The sequence below is a fragment of the Poecilia formosa genome, unplaced genomic scaffold (assembly GCF_000485575.1).
Source record: "Poecilia formosa unplaced genomic scaffold, Poecilia_formosa-5.1.2 Scaffold28, whole genome shotgun sequence".
NCBI lineage: Eukaryota > Metazoa > Chordata > Actinopteri > Cyprinodontiformes > Poeciliidae > Poecilia > Poecilia formosa.
The window spans coordinates 806,299-823,810 of record NW_006799967.1 but is presented as its reverse complement, the minus strand read 5'-3'; the positions used below and the strand labels follow the sequence as shown (position 1 = coordinate 823,810).

At 40.2% G+C, this 17,512-nt stretch overlaps 1 protein-coding gene across 1 annotated transcript in view; it reads left to right on the top strand.

The window, feature by feature from the left end:
* LOC103135936 (netrin receptor UNC5D-like) overlaps positions 1-16,764 on the top strand; it is a 43,073-nt gene extending 26,309 nt beyond the window's left edge. Inside the window, exons 6-9 of the mRNA XM_016669835.1 lie at positions 3,826-3,975; positions 6,269-6,433; positions 7,898-8,076; positions 10,917-16,764. Of these exons, the coding sequence (XP_016525321.1) occupies positions 3,826-3,975; positions 6,269-6,433; positions 7,898-8,076; positions 10,917-11,112 (690 nt within the window). The 3' untranslated portion in view covers positions 11,113-16,764. The remainder of the gene's footprint in view (positions 1-3,825; positions 3,976-6,268; positions 6,434-7,897; positions 8,077-10,916) is intronic.
* The last annotated feature ends 748 nt before the right edge of the window (positions 16,765-17,512 follow it).

Here is a 17,512-nt window from a genome sequence, read left to right as displayed (position 1 = left end):
GCTCTTAAATATTTTTTCCATTTTCATTCTGCTTGTTTCCAACAACACATAACACCATAGCAAGTCATTTCAGTGTGCTAATTGCATTGTTTTCTTCCGATATAGTGTAAGTGAATGGAAGCAGATGAAAGTCCCACTTTTTCTATTCTTGGTTAGTCCGTGTTATGCTTATGAATTTTAATTACCGTACAGTGAGAATGTTGACATCTTGTCAAAACCATAAAGCTGATAACACAGTTTCTCACTCCAATTAAAGTCATTTTACAAAGTTTTCTACGATTTCCTTAAAATGTAATTTAAAGCTGTTACAGAAGCTGCTGCGTGTTAAAATCAACAGCTGTTAAATATTCATATGTAACCATAATGAATCTGCATCTCAGACGTCGTCCGATGGAAACTGCTCAAAAGTAAAGAAAAGAAAGCTACGGCTAATAAGTGAAACCATGAATGAAAGAAACGCGAAGAGAGACTCCATCCATTAGTTGTGCTGATGAAAAAAGTATTTCTTATTTTAGCTCATAATAGACACTGTTTGTAAACCAAACTTTATAAACCAAAGAATTAATAGAAACACTTTAAATTGAATTTAAAAAAAAGAGAAAGTATGCAGATACTAGTCTGGAAGGCTTGAACTTCAGGGAAGAATTTAATTTTCTGGACAGCAAACGTTAATGCAGAAACTGGCAGCACAAAAAATCAAAATGACGTTGATAGCCAAACTCCATTAGTACCTTCTGGTCCCTCTGATTCAGGACTTTGGGGTAACAAATGTCCCCATTTCCAAATGCGCTGATCAGCATTACTCAGAGCTCCTGGATTCCTCAAGCCTCCATGATGATAAGTTCCTGGTCGTTTGCGATGGAGACGCTCCCTCATCTGGTTTCAGCTGTGGCATTTTCTCTGTCAGTCCAAACAGTCCCAGCCAAAGACTGAGCCAGGCGGTCGCTCTAGTACTCGAGGGTCGGTGTCCAGAAACTTTTAGATGCATCCCCGGGGTCCAACACACTTGAGTCGAATGGCTAAATTACCTCCACAGTGTTCCTTTTAAATCATTTCAGAGACACAATCTGAAAGTCTCGAGGGCTGGGCTTTGACACCTGGTGTTTCAAGTCAATGACCAGAGCAGATAGAGTCTGGGAGCTTGAAGAATGCATCCATGAGATCCCCGAGTCACTGACTTGTGTCTCATGCAGGCAACTTACGGGAAGATTAATGACGGCCCTGTTTGTCCACTGCTGGTTGGACCTCATCAATCTTAGGCAACATCCAGTTGGTCGAACTGAGCTGAGTTCAGGTCCAAATCCTGCCGTCATCACTTCATGGTTGCTTGGCCTTGTTAGCTTAGCGATGGCGCTTACCGTCAAGGTGGGATGTGAGCCATTTCTTTTCTTTTTTCTTTTCCTTTTTTTTTTTTTTTTACAATAGTTAAAAGCGAAAGCGTCAGAAAGCTTTAAAGTATTGTTATTGTTAAAGTATTGCAGAGAGGATGCAAACCCACATCTGCACTATGCTGATCCAAACAGAATAACTGCATAATCTCCTGCTGACAGATACTAACTACTGGAGTCATATGTATTTTCTTTCCAGTGTATTATGAATAGATTATAGAAAATAACTTTAGGTCGGGTACAAATTGATGAATAGGCGCTGCTGTAAGCTCCTTTTCATACATAAAAATGCCAGACACCAAAAACCTAAAACTGCAAAGGTATGAAACATTAAATCAACTCAGTGATCATTACCCATATACTTATAGCAGTAAAAAAAATACATTGTTATGCTGTATGTACTTGTTTTATAATAATTGTTAGCCAACGTTTATCGTTTAACATGGATTATCCTTCGTTTACTGCACTGTAAACATTAGCTGTTAAAATGTCAGCTCATGCTCACATAGTCAGATAATTGATGGATCTTCACACCTGTTGAGAAACCCCAACATGGTTGACAGAAGGAACAAAATGAGGTATGAATGCTTGATCTGTGCTTTGAGGTAATTTTTCCTTTTGCTGCGGTTTTTGTCCATTTTTCTCCTCTCGGTGTGGCCTACTTTGTTCTCTGTCAGATTATTGTGTCCTCTTTTGGTTGTCATCCTGGGAAGCTTTTAATTACTGTCAACCTCTTTTGTTTTTTGGTTTGTTTTTTTTTGTTTGTTTGTTTTTTTTTGCTTGTCTGCCAAGAGAAGAACCTTTGTTTTTCTCTTTTATAGACAGTCCTTCAGTTTTTTTTGTTTTTTGTCCACCTGCCTCTAAGCTGGCATTTGGCTAATTTTTCATGCAGTAGACCTTTTTTCACTGCAGCTATTTTGTGTGGAAACAGAGGGCAAGCACCGACAATTTATTGAGGGCTGCTTTCCACACGGCTGCATTTCTCTCTTTAATTCTTAGATATTAAGTGAAATATTGTGCCCTTTATGCTGCTATGACTATAGAGATACTGATTACTTATTTTATGCAGATGTTTGAAATCATGCAGGCCTTAGTTTACTGCTGACATTTTTTACTTTTTTAATATAATTTGATCTTTTTTTAATATAGCAAGACCATCAAAAACACATTTTCAAGTACAAATTGATTGAATCACTTTTTCACACTCTTTTTCTCTCCTTGGTGTTTTACACACTTTTGTTTCCCAGCCAGTCATAAAAGATTCAAGCAAACATCGTTTGCTTGAATCATGTTTCTCTTTTATTATTTGACAACTTCTTTTAAAATTTTGATCTGGTTTTCAGCACAGAGCCATTTTAATTGTGTTCTGCAATAAGGTTATCTAACATTCATCTGTTCTGCTCAGAGTTTTATTTTTATATGAGAAATCTTTTCGTCTTTTTTGTCTGTGAAAATATCAGGAGGGAGCCGCATCACAGCCAAGAGAGAATTTCTCCACCCGCTCATTTTGACCAAATCTAGACTTTGAACTTAAGGACGGGTGCATTACTGTCAAAAATGAACACTGGAAAAAACTTGGGTGAAAATCTGAGAAGCTAAAGGAAGCCTTTGTGTTTTAGATGAACCATAGTTTGCCTTGGAAATAAAACAACAAAGTTTGTTGTTAATCCTTCTTCTGTCGACATTAGAAGACAGAAAAAACATCTACAGGTAAACCTGTAGAGTTTGTTCAAGTCTTTACCGTGTCAACACACTGTAACACTGTCAAATCTTTTCACTGTAAAGTTCCCTGAAAAATTTTTCAGGAAATTTTTCCCGTAAAACTTTTCTGGATTTTTTTATTTTCAATGAAAAGAAAAAAAGAAAAACATATTTTTGTTGTCTAGGCAACAAAATAATTGTTGGCTAAAACTGATTTTTCAGGAGAATAGCTGGAGCTCAGTCTGATTAAGTGGAGGGCATATGCTCATCTCAAGTGTCATGTTTTCCCACAAATTAAAAATTTTATCTAAATAGGTCTGGACTTTGACTGGGCCACTTTAACACAGATTTTCTTTGGTGTAAACCATTCTGTTTTGCGAACTGACTGTAAGTTTGATGTGATTAGCTTGTTGGAAGGTTCTCAAAGTCTTTTGCAACTATAGCAGGTTTTCTTCCCTGTCCTTGTTAAATGAAAGCATCCACACAGTATGCTGCTGCCACCTCCATTTTTATGAAACGTACGATGAGTTCCAGTTGTCTCTCACTTGGTGTTTCCAGATCGGCCAAAAAAAATATTTGTATTATCTTGGCAGTATTTAGCAGTACCTTCAATTGTTGCAGCTGTGATGGTAAAAAATGTAGCAAAATAAATTATTTTGTAAGGCAACCATCTTCCTTTCCTTCTGTGCCAAAGACAAAAACAAAAATCCTGTTCAATTGTCTCGTTCCCTATCAGGAGGTGGTGGTGGGGGAGCGCAGCAGGGGCGGGCGGCTCCTCGAAGAACCCAAAATTCTGCTGTTCAAGGGGAACACGTTCAGCCTCCAGGTGTCCATCCAGGACGTCCCGCGGTTACTCTGGAGCATCAAGCCTTTCACCACCTGCCAGGTTGGACTGTTTCCATCCTTGACTGTTGCGCAAAACGGCAAGAAGTGTTCACAACGAGTTTATCGGCGTTAAAGTCGAAACTGCAAGCGGCTCCGTGGCGACCATGTGCATGAAAAGAAGGCGCTCGCCCTGGTTTTCATCGGCAGCCTCACTCTTCCATCACACACACACCTTTTGCTTGCTTGGTCACATCAAAGCTAAAGGGCAGCAGCAGGGCACAGTAGGAGGCTAGCTATCTCACCCACACACGCACCATTACAAACTTAATTATGACTTGTAGGCAGGAAAACGTGCACACACACACACACACACACACACAGATATATCATAGTTATCTTCCTAGGGGTCTTCATGCTGCATGTTCTGTTCTGCCCTGTGATGTTTATCCCACCAGCGACATCTTATTAGCAGAATTAGCCCACCGTAGCACCTCCAGAATACCAATGAGGAAACCCGAAGACTCGACCAGGAAGACGGCTACGGGCTCTAATTCAGACATGACTGCCACCTAAAGCAGGCAGTTATAAGTGGCTGTCCTTTTCTGATGGGTCTGAAGAGCGGATGATTCATCTGTACAACTGCGTTTTGACCCGTTCCGGCTGCAGCAGCGTCTGGGTCACGCAGCAGCGAGCGGCGGCAGCTGGAACAGCGTGCCCCAGCCTGCATATGCTCAGCAGATGTAGCTCTGCTTTCTAAAGCTTTGCTACATCTGAGGTGGAAATGCAGAGCAAACTGTGAGCGTTAAGGGATCTCTCGCCCTAATTCTATAATCACGACATTGATCCCCGTCTAAAGATCGGCATTAAGATACAAGCTTAGCAGCAGGACTGTGGAGGAGAGGAGAAGAATAAGACAATAAATCCTCAAACTAATGCAGTTCAGTAAAATATATATATTTAGAGTTGAGGTTAAAGCTCAAAATGAACTAGTTCTGATGTCGTGGACTTTGCTTTACACTTTTTCCTTCTCTTAACCAAGTGGTATGATCTGTAGCAAACGTTCTGCAAACTAAACAGTTCAATGATTAGTATTACTCCTTATTTTTCCTGCATAAACAGTAGTGGGATGTAGTAGCTCCCAAGGAAAGAAATAAAATGCTGCCTTTTTAAGATGATAAATGTGTTTTTATTCTATTAATATGTTTTTCCACGTAAGAACGCCACTGTATAAAGTAAAACATCACCCTTAGCACCTGCCCCCAGCACCGCGGTGAACCAAATTAATGTATTATTGCAGTTGCCGTAATCTTACACTGTAATTTATTGTTTTGTTTTTTTTTGTTAAATGGAACCTGCAATTTGTTTAGTAGGAATATAATAACTTGTTTTCTGCAAAATCGCAGGTACTACGATCATTCAGATAAAGATTTGCTTGTGTTTGTACTTTTTAAAGTCGATCAGTGTGTTTGGAAATGTTTTATTGGTAATCCCTGAGCATCCTGTGTTCCTGCAGCATAAATATTACATGGCGCAGAGAGATGGATATTTCTGAACCCATCCTCAGACTGAGAAACATGACAAAACAAGCCACTCGAGTCATCATGCGTGTTTATCTTCACAAGTCAGGAAATGGCGACAAGCAAATAGGTTCTTACCGTAACGTCCATGTACATTCAGAACAAGTGGAATAGTGACAAAGCGTGCTCTTCACTTTCATTTATTTCTGAAAAATACTGAATTATGTTTCTCCTTTAGGTCTGACTTGTCTATTTTCAGTTTCCAGAATGTTAATGCTAAGAAGAATCTAATATAAAAGAGAGGAACAAAGGGCTGTAGGGACACTGATGGAGGTAGCAATGTTGAATCCAACATATTATCCCAATTTTCAGTTTCATTTGATTTAAAAATAAAAAATGTACTTCAAGGTACACACTGTTGGCTGTTACTTCTGTAGACAGAAGACATTTAGAGTAATAAGGGGAATGTTAATTGGTGAATCCTGACTTATAGATAGTATAAATCAAATATTTATAACTGGTGCTGGCATTATGCTAGCAACATCTTTTCTTTTTTTTAGATTTAGCAGCACATCCTCCACATAACACCTGAAATTTCTCAAATTATTGCATTTTCTCTCTGTACAAGATACTTTATAACTCCCGGTGAAGCTTCTTGATTCGTTAACGTCATCGATCGGCTAACAAGGCCACTCTCTCACTCGTTATTAAGCATGCAGAGGGGCAGAGTGAGATTCAGAAACATTAGCCGACCCATGTCGAATTCAACGAGTCTTCCCGTCCACCCAGCCTAATCCCGTCATCCCGCCCCGCCCTCCGTCTCTCTCGCCTCCGCAGGAGTTCTCCTTTTCTCAGGTGTGGGCCAGTAACCGGTGTCCCCTGCAGTGTGCCTTCTCTCTGGAGCGCTACAGCCTCTCCTCGTCTCAGCTGTCCTGCAAGATCAGCGTGCGGCAGGTCACAGGAGAGGAGCAGATACTCCAGATCTACACGTCTGTCGTGGAGGTGAGCCGCACTGATGCAGCGCTGCGAACACGTATCTGAAAGACTTACTGATTTATTTATTTATTTATTTTTTGTCACTTACATGTTTCAGTTCGTCAAGCGAATTTTAATATCAAGCAGAAATGTGGAGAGTAAATACAGTTTTCTAAGCCAGCGTGGTTCAGTGGGAGACAGTAATCACCCACTGCACACACAAACACACTGCAGAACGTTGTTTCGCATGAACAGCCTGTTTCAGGTGATTGCACAGATCCTCAGTCGTATTTAAAGCTGAAGTAGCTTTAACAGAAATACATGTTCAATTATATATTTTTTTACATACTTGTTAAAACTCTCACTCTGTCATGACAGGATAGTATAAGACAGATAATCTGTGGAAAAGTCGAGCTCCACTGCCTTCTCCCAGTTCCCCCAGTCCTAACTAACTAACTGAAATATGTGGTTGATCACAGATAATTCAAGATTTATCAAGTGGGGCAACAAATTCACATAAACCCAGATTAGCATCGTTTGAATGCTAAGATTATCTTTGGCTACATGCACACAGCAGGGTTTGATGCTCAATTCAGATTTTATTTCTGAAATTTTTTTTTTATTTTTTTTTGCCTGGCCTTTATTACTACTATTTAAATCAAATTTCTGTCTGAATGGTTTATGACCTCAAAGCAATCCTCATGCGCAGAAGACGTCACACAGCAGGTTACGGAAATAACAATGGATGAAATTTTAAAGTTTGTTCAGCAATGAAAACTGAGAGAACTGTTACAAAACCAGGACAACCCGGAGGAAGCTAATAAAAAGAAAGCACGACTAATAGCGACGGGCTTTTGTGGAGCGCCGACTGCAGCTTCTGCAGGGAAGTCTGTTTGGATGCAGTCGGAGCGAAGAGTGGTGGGATTGTGATCTGATGCGCTTCAGCGACAGACGTCTCTCTTAAGTTTGTAATCATAATTTTCAGCCATTGTTTACATCCACATTTACCGCGTCGGGTTTCTTCTTGTGCAAAATAACGACGCATTTCTCACATCGGTGACATAAAAGCCAAATGAGACCTAAGTGTTGAGACTGCAGAGCTTTGGAAAATGTTGGATAAGTGTTCAAATTAGTACCATATATGGAAGTGGCACAGATTGAATTTTGGGGGAAATGAAAATATCAGTATTGGGATGTTCAGACTGGAGTGGGAAAGATGCGTGTACGCAGAAAAAAAAAAAAAAAAAGAAAACAAAGCGGACACGCATTCGCCTGCTGTGTGAACGAAGTCTTTAGTCTGACATCAAAATTTGGTTGATGATCTTAGCATTCAATTGAACATTCAAACCTGTAGGAGGGTAAATACCAAATGGTATACATGGATTGTGATGTGATCGATCTGATTCAAGAGCTCGCTGAATGAGCTTTTCTGCATTGTCTCGGTGACTCTTTGTCCTTCATCTTCTCTCTTTCCTCCTCTTCCGCTTCCAGAACGAAAAAGGAGCGGTTCCCTTTTTCACGCAGTCCGACTGCACCATCACCTCTCAGACAGGGTCGAAGGCCTTCAAAATCCCCCCGTCCATCCGGCAGCGGATCAGCGCCACCTTTGACACGGCCAACGCCAACGGGAAGGACTGGCAGCTGCTGGCTCAGAAGCTCCACATAGACAGGTCTGAACGAAAGCCTTCACGTTCCACGCCGACTCCACTGGCTCGTCTTCCCATGAAGCTTCTGTTCTGAAGCGCAGCGTAACTCATTCCTCTGTCAGTGCAAACACAGCTCTCCTTCTGAATCGCGCGTTTAGGCAGGAATTAAGCCAGTGTCAGACTTTATCTTTCATCGCCTACCAGCCTTCACTTGCGCACCACTCTGCTGATTTCATTATAGATCTAAAACATGTACGTAGAAGGCGAGAAGGCAGGGGGGGGGTAGCAGGGCGCTGGGGTCGACTTTAGCACAGTTTAACATACAGTGGCTGCAAAGCGGATGTGGTGCCTTGCAGAAATCTGAGGAAAGGTCTCTGACTGATGACAGCCCTGCCCTCTGGCGATAAAATGTGTTCGTGTTCGCGCTTCTCATTAGCAGCAGCAGCAGCAGCTACGCCCGCTCCGTCTTCCCCCGCCCCTGCTGAACACTCAGGAGCTCGTGTCAGGTCAGTGTTTGTGTGGGCGTGGGAGGATTTTATTTATTTGGAGATGCGCTGATCTCCGCTTGTGCTTCAGAGGAGAAGTCAATAATCAAGTGCTTATTGCCACGACCGCTCTCAGATCTTTGCGGTCGGCTCGCGACTGCCTTTGTTTCTCTTCGGTTAGAGGAACGCGAGACGAGGGGGGAAAAAAACACAAAAAGTTAACTGGGAAACTATGCGCCAACTGCACAATTAGGGGAGCTTTGCCTAAACGGGTCTCAAAACAAACATCTGTAGCTGAGAAATGGGAACGGATTTCAGAGTTGTTGTTTTTTTTTTGTTGTTTTTTTTTACGACATAGTCAAACACGCTGAGAAGCATGTCATAAGAATGTCTCTACCTACTTAAGCTGATTTCTGTAATTATTTCTGTGAATGTGTGGGAACATAATGACATAAGGAGGATGAGGAAGTGGAAAAGAGAGCAAAATAGGAGACAGGCAGCAGGATGAAATGTCACTGTGATGAAACAGTGCCCTCTGTTGGAGAGACTTTGTAAGAGTAATGAAGGTAAAGAACAAATGTGTCTGTTTAAGTAGCCTCTGCTGGATGAGGGAACGGAAACTAATAAAAGGTCCTTCACATTTTAAAACATCTTATGTGCTTATCTAATCTGAACTTTTCATGCCTATAATTTTCATAAAGTACTAACATAGACAAAATTCAGTTTCTATAAAACTTTGAAACTCGTGCCATTTTCCTTTCATGTCACTGTTATGCACTGTTTACCCCAACGAAATACATCCTTAAACTTTTATTTGTAAAAGTGTGTGTGTGTGTGTGTGCGTGCGTGCGTGCGTGCGTGCGTGCGTGCGTGTGTGTGTGTGTCAAATTGTGTGAATACTGTTTGAAGGTGCTGCAGCATAAAGGCTGATTTATTACTTATATTTCAGAGGGAAAACACTTGTTGACGTGCAGCAATCTGCCATGTGTTAGATGAAACTATTGTGTTAATATGAAAAGAAAAAACGTCAAACAGCTGCACACTCTGCATTCCTTTAAATAAAATACATTCCACAATACCTCTGAGACTTGTTCCGTTTTAGAGTTTTGACTGGCTTGTGATGCATATATTACAAAGCAATATGGAGATGAGACAAGAAATATATATGCTATATATAAAACGACTGAAAGGCCCCACCTTGTCAAAAAAGGCGAACCACATTGTCAGTAAAAATGTCTCCAGTACGGACAAATCCTCTGTGAAGAACAAAATTTAAAGATATGGAGGATCAGCACTCTACAAATCATATAAGTTCTTATAAAGCCAATCAGTTAGATGTGAAACTCAATAAGAGATGGAAACGTGTAGACATTTTGTTAACCTTTATTTGAAGGGATGTGCATAAGAATGACATGAACACCATCATAAATACGACACAACATCTGTTATATGAACATGGAGGCGTCTTTATGAATGTTTATGACTGAGATCTTTAAGTGTCATTCGGTAAATGTTGACACTTTTAATGCAAAGCTGCTTTAAAAATTGCATTGAAAGTGAATTAAAAGTGTCACCTTTGCATTTTTCAGTAAAAAAAATAATACTTTAATGCAAAGGTGACTCTTAATTCACTTTCCTTGCAACTTTTAAAGCAACTTTGCATTAAAAGTGTCATTATTTTTTCTTCATGACGACTGTCATAAACATTCATAAAAACTTCTTTATGTTCATAACAGATGTTATGTGGTATTTATGACCATGTCATGTCAGTCTTATGCACATCCCGTTAAAGTGTTGCTGAGATTTCCTTACATTTGGCTTTATGTGAAAAACGTTGAACTTTGAACAATTAGTTGTCTGCGTTTGACGTCACAGTAAGTTGTTGTCAAACTGAACACAGAGATGTGAATGCATCACACCTGCATCAGTCGATTTGATTCATCAATCATTTCTGATTGTCTTTTTATATTTTGTAACTGAGAATTCTAAAATAACACACAAAAACAGCGCTTTGCTAAAATCTTTAAGCCTTTTGAAAGTTTTCACGTTTTTGTCACATTACAACCACGAGCTTCAACGGATTTTCTAATCCTGACTACAGATTACCGGATTACCGTCGTCCTCTTGGCTGCTTGTGATTAATTATGTAATTTTTTTGTGAAACTTCTATTTTAAATCAAATCAGTTTTTTCATACAGTATTCACTAAAGATATCCTTCAGATGCACCTACAAGAAAAAAAAAAACATAATTTCTGTCAATTTATAGTAAAAAAATCCCAAACATCACCTCATTTATTTGACTGTGAATCTCTTTCTTGTTATAATCACATCATTTCCTTGATTTATTTTTAAAATGCATCCATTTCTCCAACCCGTAGGAACCTGGGCTACTTTGCATGCCAGGAGAGCCCATCGTCGGTGATTCTGAGCCTGTGGGAAGCGCAGCACCAGGACCCCGGGGACCTGGACTCTCTGGCCAGCGCCCTTGAAGAAATCGGAAAGGTCCAGTCCCCCCGGGAGGCCGGCGCTCTCGGCTGCAGCAACGAAGACTCTGAGCTGACGAGACTCGGGTAGGGGAAAGGGTTTCTGGCGCAGTCCGAATCCCGACAGACCTTTACTGCATGAACGCCAACGATCGGGTGTGCCGACATACCCGCCGAGAGGAGGAGACTGTTACTAAAGGAACACCTCTGATAAACCAAATGGTCCACACAAGACACGATGAAGTCGAGGACAGATCGAGCGTTTGTGTTACGAGAGGTACCGATGCGTTTTGGGGAAAGGTCGTCAGCGAGGTGAACCACCTTACGACGGAGAAACGCCCCCAAATAAAACCTCCGAAGCTCAATCCAGCCGCTCGTAGTTTCTGATTTTAGACGTACGTGTGAAGGGTTTCCTTCAACCAGGACGGAGTCGGTTTCAAACGCACCCTTTCAGAACCAGACGTAATCAAATAATCCAAGTGGCCGGAACAACAAAAAAAGATATCCTTACAGTATTTTCTCATTCATTTTATAGATTTCTAATGAAACTTATTTTCTTCAGTGTAAATTCAATGTCTCTGTAGTTTTGATTTAAACAGGAAGAAAGATATAAAGTTGTTTTTTCCCCTCTCCACTCCATAAGGTCATAGACACTAACAGTGATTAGTATCTAAAAGGATACTCGTCCACTTGCTGAGACAATAATGGACGGATGAATCACGCTGATAGCTGTAATTTTAAGAATGAGCCACAAGCATACAGGAGGATTTTTCAACCGGCGGCAGACGGAGAAAAATATCAAAGCAGAGGCTGCAGAGGAGGAACGAGCTGATCTGTGCCTCATCTGGAAAAGCAGCCAGAGGTGAACCACTTACCCCCCAAAACCCACTGCACACACACACACACACACACACACACACACACACATCAACCCAACCCACCCTGTGAGTTCAAGTAATCAGCGTCTGGTTAATTTGGAGGAAATTTAATGTGTGACATGTGACTTCATCCCACACAGCCTTCATGTTTCTGGCACCAGTGAAGTGGGGTGTATTTCCAAGATCCCCGGGGCTTTTTTTTCTTCTTCTTCTTCTTCTTCTCCTCCTGCTATAGGTTGAGTTCAAATTTGGATTTTTGATGTGCGGTCAGAGCGGAGTCTCCTGCAGCCGGAGTTTGTCAATTACCACTGCATCATCGTCAGCCTCACCAGCAGCAATCTTCTGTTGACTCAGCTTTAAAAAAAAAAAAAAAAAAGTCCCCGCAATCAGAGGCTCCTTAGATTAATAATAAAGTGACTTTGTGTTCAACTCGGTGTTGGGACTCGCTTTCCATCTGCTTAACTCATTTACCTCTTGAAGACCAGGCGGCCCACATTACGGCGTGATGAAGGAATCTGGTGTTCAAATAAAAGATGAAACTGAGACCCCTGACTTCACCCCTTCTAATGATTTTATATGGAATTGGGTTTTAGATTTGTGAAAAAAAACTATATACAGAACCTATTGGTGCTGTGGAAGAAGCCTTAAAATAAATGCAACTTTTATTTCAGTGCCATAATCTTATGTTGAGAATGTAATTTGAGTGCATTTACTATGGAGAAATAATAGTTTATCCTTTCCTTTCACAAAACAAACAAGTTATAAACAGCTATGATGCCAGTACTCGTTTCATAATTATCATATAATTATTGTCCTTTAGAATGACCTAATGTTCAGTCACTTTTCTACCCAGAATCCACCTGGTTCACCCAAAGCATAACAGATCCTCCACCGTGCCCCACGTTGATGATTATTTAAAGGAGAAAAGCTCAATTTTTACCAAACATGGTTCCAATTAGAAACTCGCCACACTTTAGTAAGCACATGTTTATGTTTGTGTTGGTAGGACAGAAATGTTTTTCTATCTCATGTGTCCAATAGTTGCTACGGAGATCCCAGGAGATTAGTCTGTGCTGCAGTTTTCGTAACAAAAAGCTTTATAGTGTTTTTTTGTTTTTGTTTTTCTTCATTACTGTATGTGGAAACAAGATAATTATCCTACATAAAGGCCAGTGGCAAAAAAAACACAGCCTCTGTGGTTCATGGTGTTTATACAGCATGAAGTCATGAATTACTTATTAAAAGTTCCCAGGCACACAGTGGTCAGCTTAAACAGGATATTATACCTTAAAATAAGTAGAACATTTTTTTTGTTACTTTATTAAATAAATGGCTGAATTTTTCTAAATTTAATTGAAGATTTTGCCACTGCTATGAAAGGTGAATTTGCTTTCAGGCTTTTTTTTTTTTTTTTTTTTTGACCCATCTTCACCAGGAATGACACAATGGCTTCTGGAGAGTCAGTAATTGTGGAGAAAATTGTCCTCACTAAAGTTGACTTGAATAACTAGACAAGTGGGAAAGTTTTTAAAAACTCTTAAATCCCTCAGTGAGGTCAATCCTTTTCCACTCGTAGCTTTTGAGAAAGAGCTAAAACTCTCAGGTGGCTACTAGCTTACTCGCTTGTTTATCTTGGGATTTGTTCTGGTGATAAGGTTGGAAACCTGAAAACCAGCAACCAAAAATCTGACTGATCTCAAAAGATTAAAGAAAGACTCTTTAGAGGATTTCCTGAGATCTCTCCTTGCGTTTGAATGTGGCGTTGCGAACAGGACGGATTCCTGGTCTGAATCGGTCACGGTTTGCAGTCGCAGAGGTAAAGGAAGAATGCAGATTGATGTGGTTCTTCTGGCTCGGCAGCAGGAACTTCTTGCTGATTTGTGCATTTATGGAAATAACTTGAGATATTCAACCACACGAGTGTGCATTTCATTCAGCAACTGCTGAGACGGGGTTTCAGTCAGGACTGCGTGATGGAAACGATGTGAGCCTGCAGTCAAATGCACTCTATACAACACCACAGAAAAGCGAGCTCATGGCTTTATTTTTCATAATCTCCTCTACATATCACTATGTAAAAAAAATATATATATATATAAATATATAAAGATTTCACCAGGAATTCAGCTCATCTGTTGAAACATGTAGAGCGTATCTCTAATTGGACTCAAGTGGATCTTAAAGCTCAACAGTTTTATTTTCTGCTGAAGTTTATGACGTACAGTGCCTTGAAAAGGATTTATAACCAATAACCCTTTTTTTAATACTAATGTTAGGTTACAACCAATACTTTCATGCTGGTTTATTGATATTTTAGTGCATAACTAAATATAAAATCTTAAGAAAATACCTTGAAGTTAGAAGTTAGTGCTTAAGAAAATGTTTTCAATGTTTTTACAGTTTGGATTGCTCCATTATTCATAGATATTTTTTAATAGATTAAAAGTATTCCAAACCAAACAGTATCTCCCCATGTAGAGAAGTCATTTTCGTTCCTTTATGTTTGTACTTTACTGTTTTTCTGCTATGTTGTGCTAGCTGCTCTAAGTGTGTCCTGATTTTTGTGGCATAGGAAGCTCCTGCCCTCAGACGGCCGGTGAAAAAAAATCTTAATTTCTTTCCTCATCTGAAAAAAAAAGTCTAAAAATAGAGGGGAAAAATATCCTAATCAGACAAACATAAGTCTCAATTCAAATTCACTATTTGATTGATGAGCTGCTTTTGGGCTCTTAGTGAAGATTGAGTTCCATTTAAAGGGACAGTGCTACGTAATGACTTTTTTGAGCTTTACGTCATGTTGTAATGTTGTTCCCTCATCAAAAAAATTCCCGGAGTGTTGCCTTGACTCATTTATGCATGGTTGAGAAATCATTTAATCTCCCATGGCAACCATTCAGCTATGATAAAAGCTTGGTTGGATCTAGCTCCGCCCTGAAGGACGAAGCTCCTCCTCTGGGCTGCAGCTTCTGAGCCTCTGCCTCACAGAGCAGTCTCAGCTCCTTCAGACTAGCAAGCAACAATTAGCAAACACCTGGTGGAACTCAGTGAAACACCTGTAAAAATCTTGCTAAAGGGTTAATTTAGGAGTGATGTTGTGATGACTTCCTGTTTCAAAAAGAGCAGGAGTTTATTAAAGAGACAGAGACCCAATTTTAAGGTATTAAACTACAAACTCGAATTTCCTTTGTCGTATTTGATACATAAAGTGTTTTTATAACAACTGAAAGTAGCATAGTTACTTGGTTCTGCTATAAAATTGCACTATGTGCCTGGAAAATACATAATATTGGCTTTTACAATACGTTAGAAGATTTAATGTCCATAACTCTGTTACAGTAGGAGCAGCTATATTCCAGGAAGATTTAGCAAAAACTATTGACTTATTACCACCTGTAGGCGAACGGGTCCCAAGGCTGACATTCAGCAGAGGTTTGCTTTGGCAAATCCCACAAATGCTATTAGTATGGTTTCTTACAGCAATAATCTGAATTCCTTCACATCTTTAGTTTCCTGATATTTTGCCCCAGACATTCCAATTATTTGCTGTCTCTCTTCTCTTTTTTTTTTTCCTGATTTCTGCTGAGACACAGAATATGTCCTGAAACTCCTGCCAAACCATTTCTGGCAACTTTACATCATTGTGCAAACCATCATACTTATTTACGCTTCTGGATCAAGCTGAGCTCTAGAAACAGCTTTCAAGAAATTAGATAAAACAGTCCATTGGAGCTTCATACAAATATTTCTTTGGGGCAGCTACTTAGTGAGTAAAAACAAAACAAATCCCGGCCAAAAGAGAGAGAGAGAGAGGGCATCGAAACCAAAGGAGACGTTAAAACTGATTAATAAATCCGTGGAAAGCCCGCCCCAAATTTTTCCTGGCTTTCCTTGAAGTGAGCAGTGAAGCAGTTGCTTTGGCACCGATCCTCCACGACATTAGAGGAAAACATCAACAGCTAATGAAGACCGGAACAGAAAAGAGAACAATATCTGAAAGAAGGGATTGTTTTTCTTTTCTTTTTATCTCCCTGAAAATCGAGGATGAAAAAAAAGCGAAAGTAGGCAGCCGAGCAACCAAACCGCTGGTTTCATTTAGAGACGGCACTGCGAGATGGGGATGGAAATATTGACCAGTGAGGACGGGGGGAGGGGGGAGCGTGCCTTCAAGTTACACCAATACTGACTGAACACCTCGGTTGAAAAAAACAAAAAATCCATTTTATCGCATTAAAGTGGAAAGCATTAGTCCGGTTCTTGTCATTTTCTGGGCAGACGGATCAGGACGACTCTACATTCCTCGGCTTATGTGACGACTTCTAATCAGGGAAGGAGCCTGGCCTTGCTATGCAGATCTATGACAAAACAGTAACGACCTTCTGACTCATACCACAGCTCAAACATCCTGTGGACACACACCGCTGGAGGTAATGATTACTTTGGACGTTTGGGTTTTGTTTTAAAGCCTGTGTGACTTTTGGCTTAAAGCTCGGACAATATACTCCGCCGCCAAACCCCACAATGAAAACATGTTTCTGTTCCCAATTTAAATCTTTGTTTTGTTGATTATGGGTTTTTTTTAAACAATCCCCTTTTTCTGCCTCCATCTGTATAAAGAATATGAAAGGAAACTTCTAGCTTTATAGTTACCTGTGTACGAATCGTGCCTCTTCTCTGTGTGGGTTTAGAGTAACCAGAAAGGCCTGACCAGAATGTTGTTTTTTTTTGTTTGTTTTTTTTTGTTTGTTTGTTTGTTTGTTTCTTACTACTCCATATCCGAGAACCTAGGATGTTATATGCAAAGCTGCGTTGCGTATTGCCATGCACAGTGTTCACCTTATAGCTGGTGCAGAGGTGTTTCCTGACAGGAAGAAAAAAAAAACCTAGAAGCATTTAAACCTGTTATCTCCGATGCCATGAACTTACGGCGACCGCCGACGACGCGGCCATCTTGTCGCTGCCTGCCTGAAACTCGAAGAGTCGGAGTGTGTATCTGTGCGAGCGCGCGGAGGAAGGGTCGTGTGTGTAAATTCGAGGAGATGTGTTTCCGTGTCTTTCAAGAATCCAGCCTATCTCAGTACCGCTACTATTTCAGCTTCAGAGTGTGAGACGGTGTGTTTTATTGTTTTGTTTTGGGGGGGTTTTCCACAGCCTGCCATTGGTGAGATCCGCGTCGCTTTTTCAGGAAGGGAAAATAGAAAACGGCGACCGCTTAAAGACGTTTAACGTCGGCAAAGGTGTCGCCGGAGAGAGATATTTTGTTGTTTCTACTACTGCCTTTTAAATATGTTTAATATATGAGATGAAAAACGAATCTTTACTATTTATGATTTGAAGAGTTACACCGATACTTAATTGCAATTGTGTGTGTTTGATTTGAAACATTTTAATACAGATCCTGTGCTGAACGTTTGAGTTAAGTGCCATATGAATGTCAACGTCGGGAAAAGAGTGATAGCCATACTGCTAATCAGTGGTGATGTTTTCTCTCTTGCTTTTGTTGTTTTTATTTTTGTTTCTTTTGGAAACGTTTCATTTTGATGCTGTATATATTGTATTGTGTTGAAATAAATATGCAGTGAAAGTGTTTTTTTTTTTTTTGTTTTGTCCCTTTAT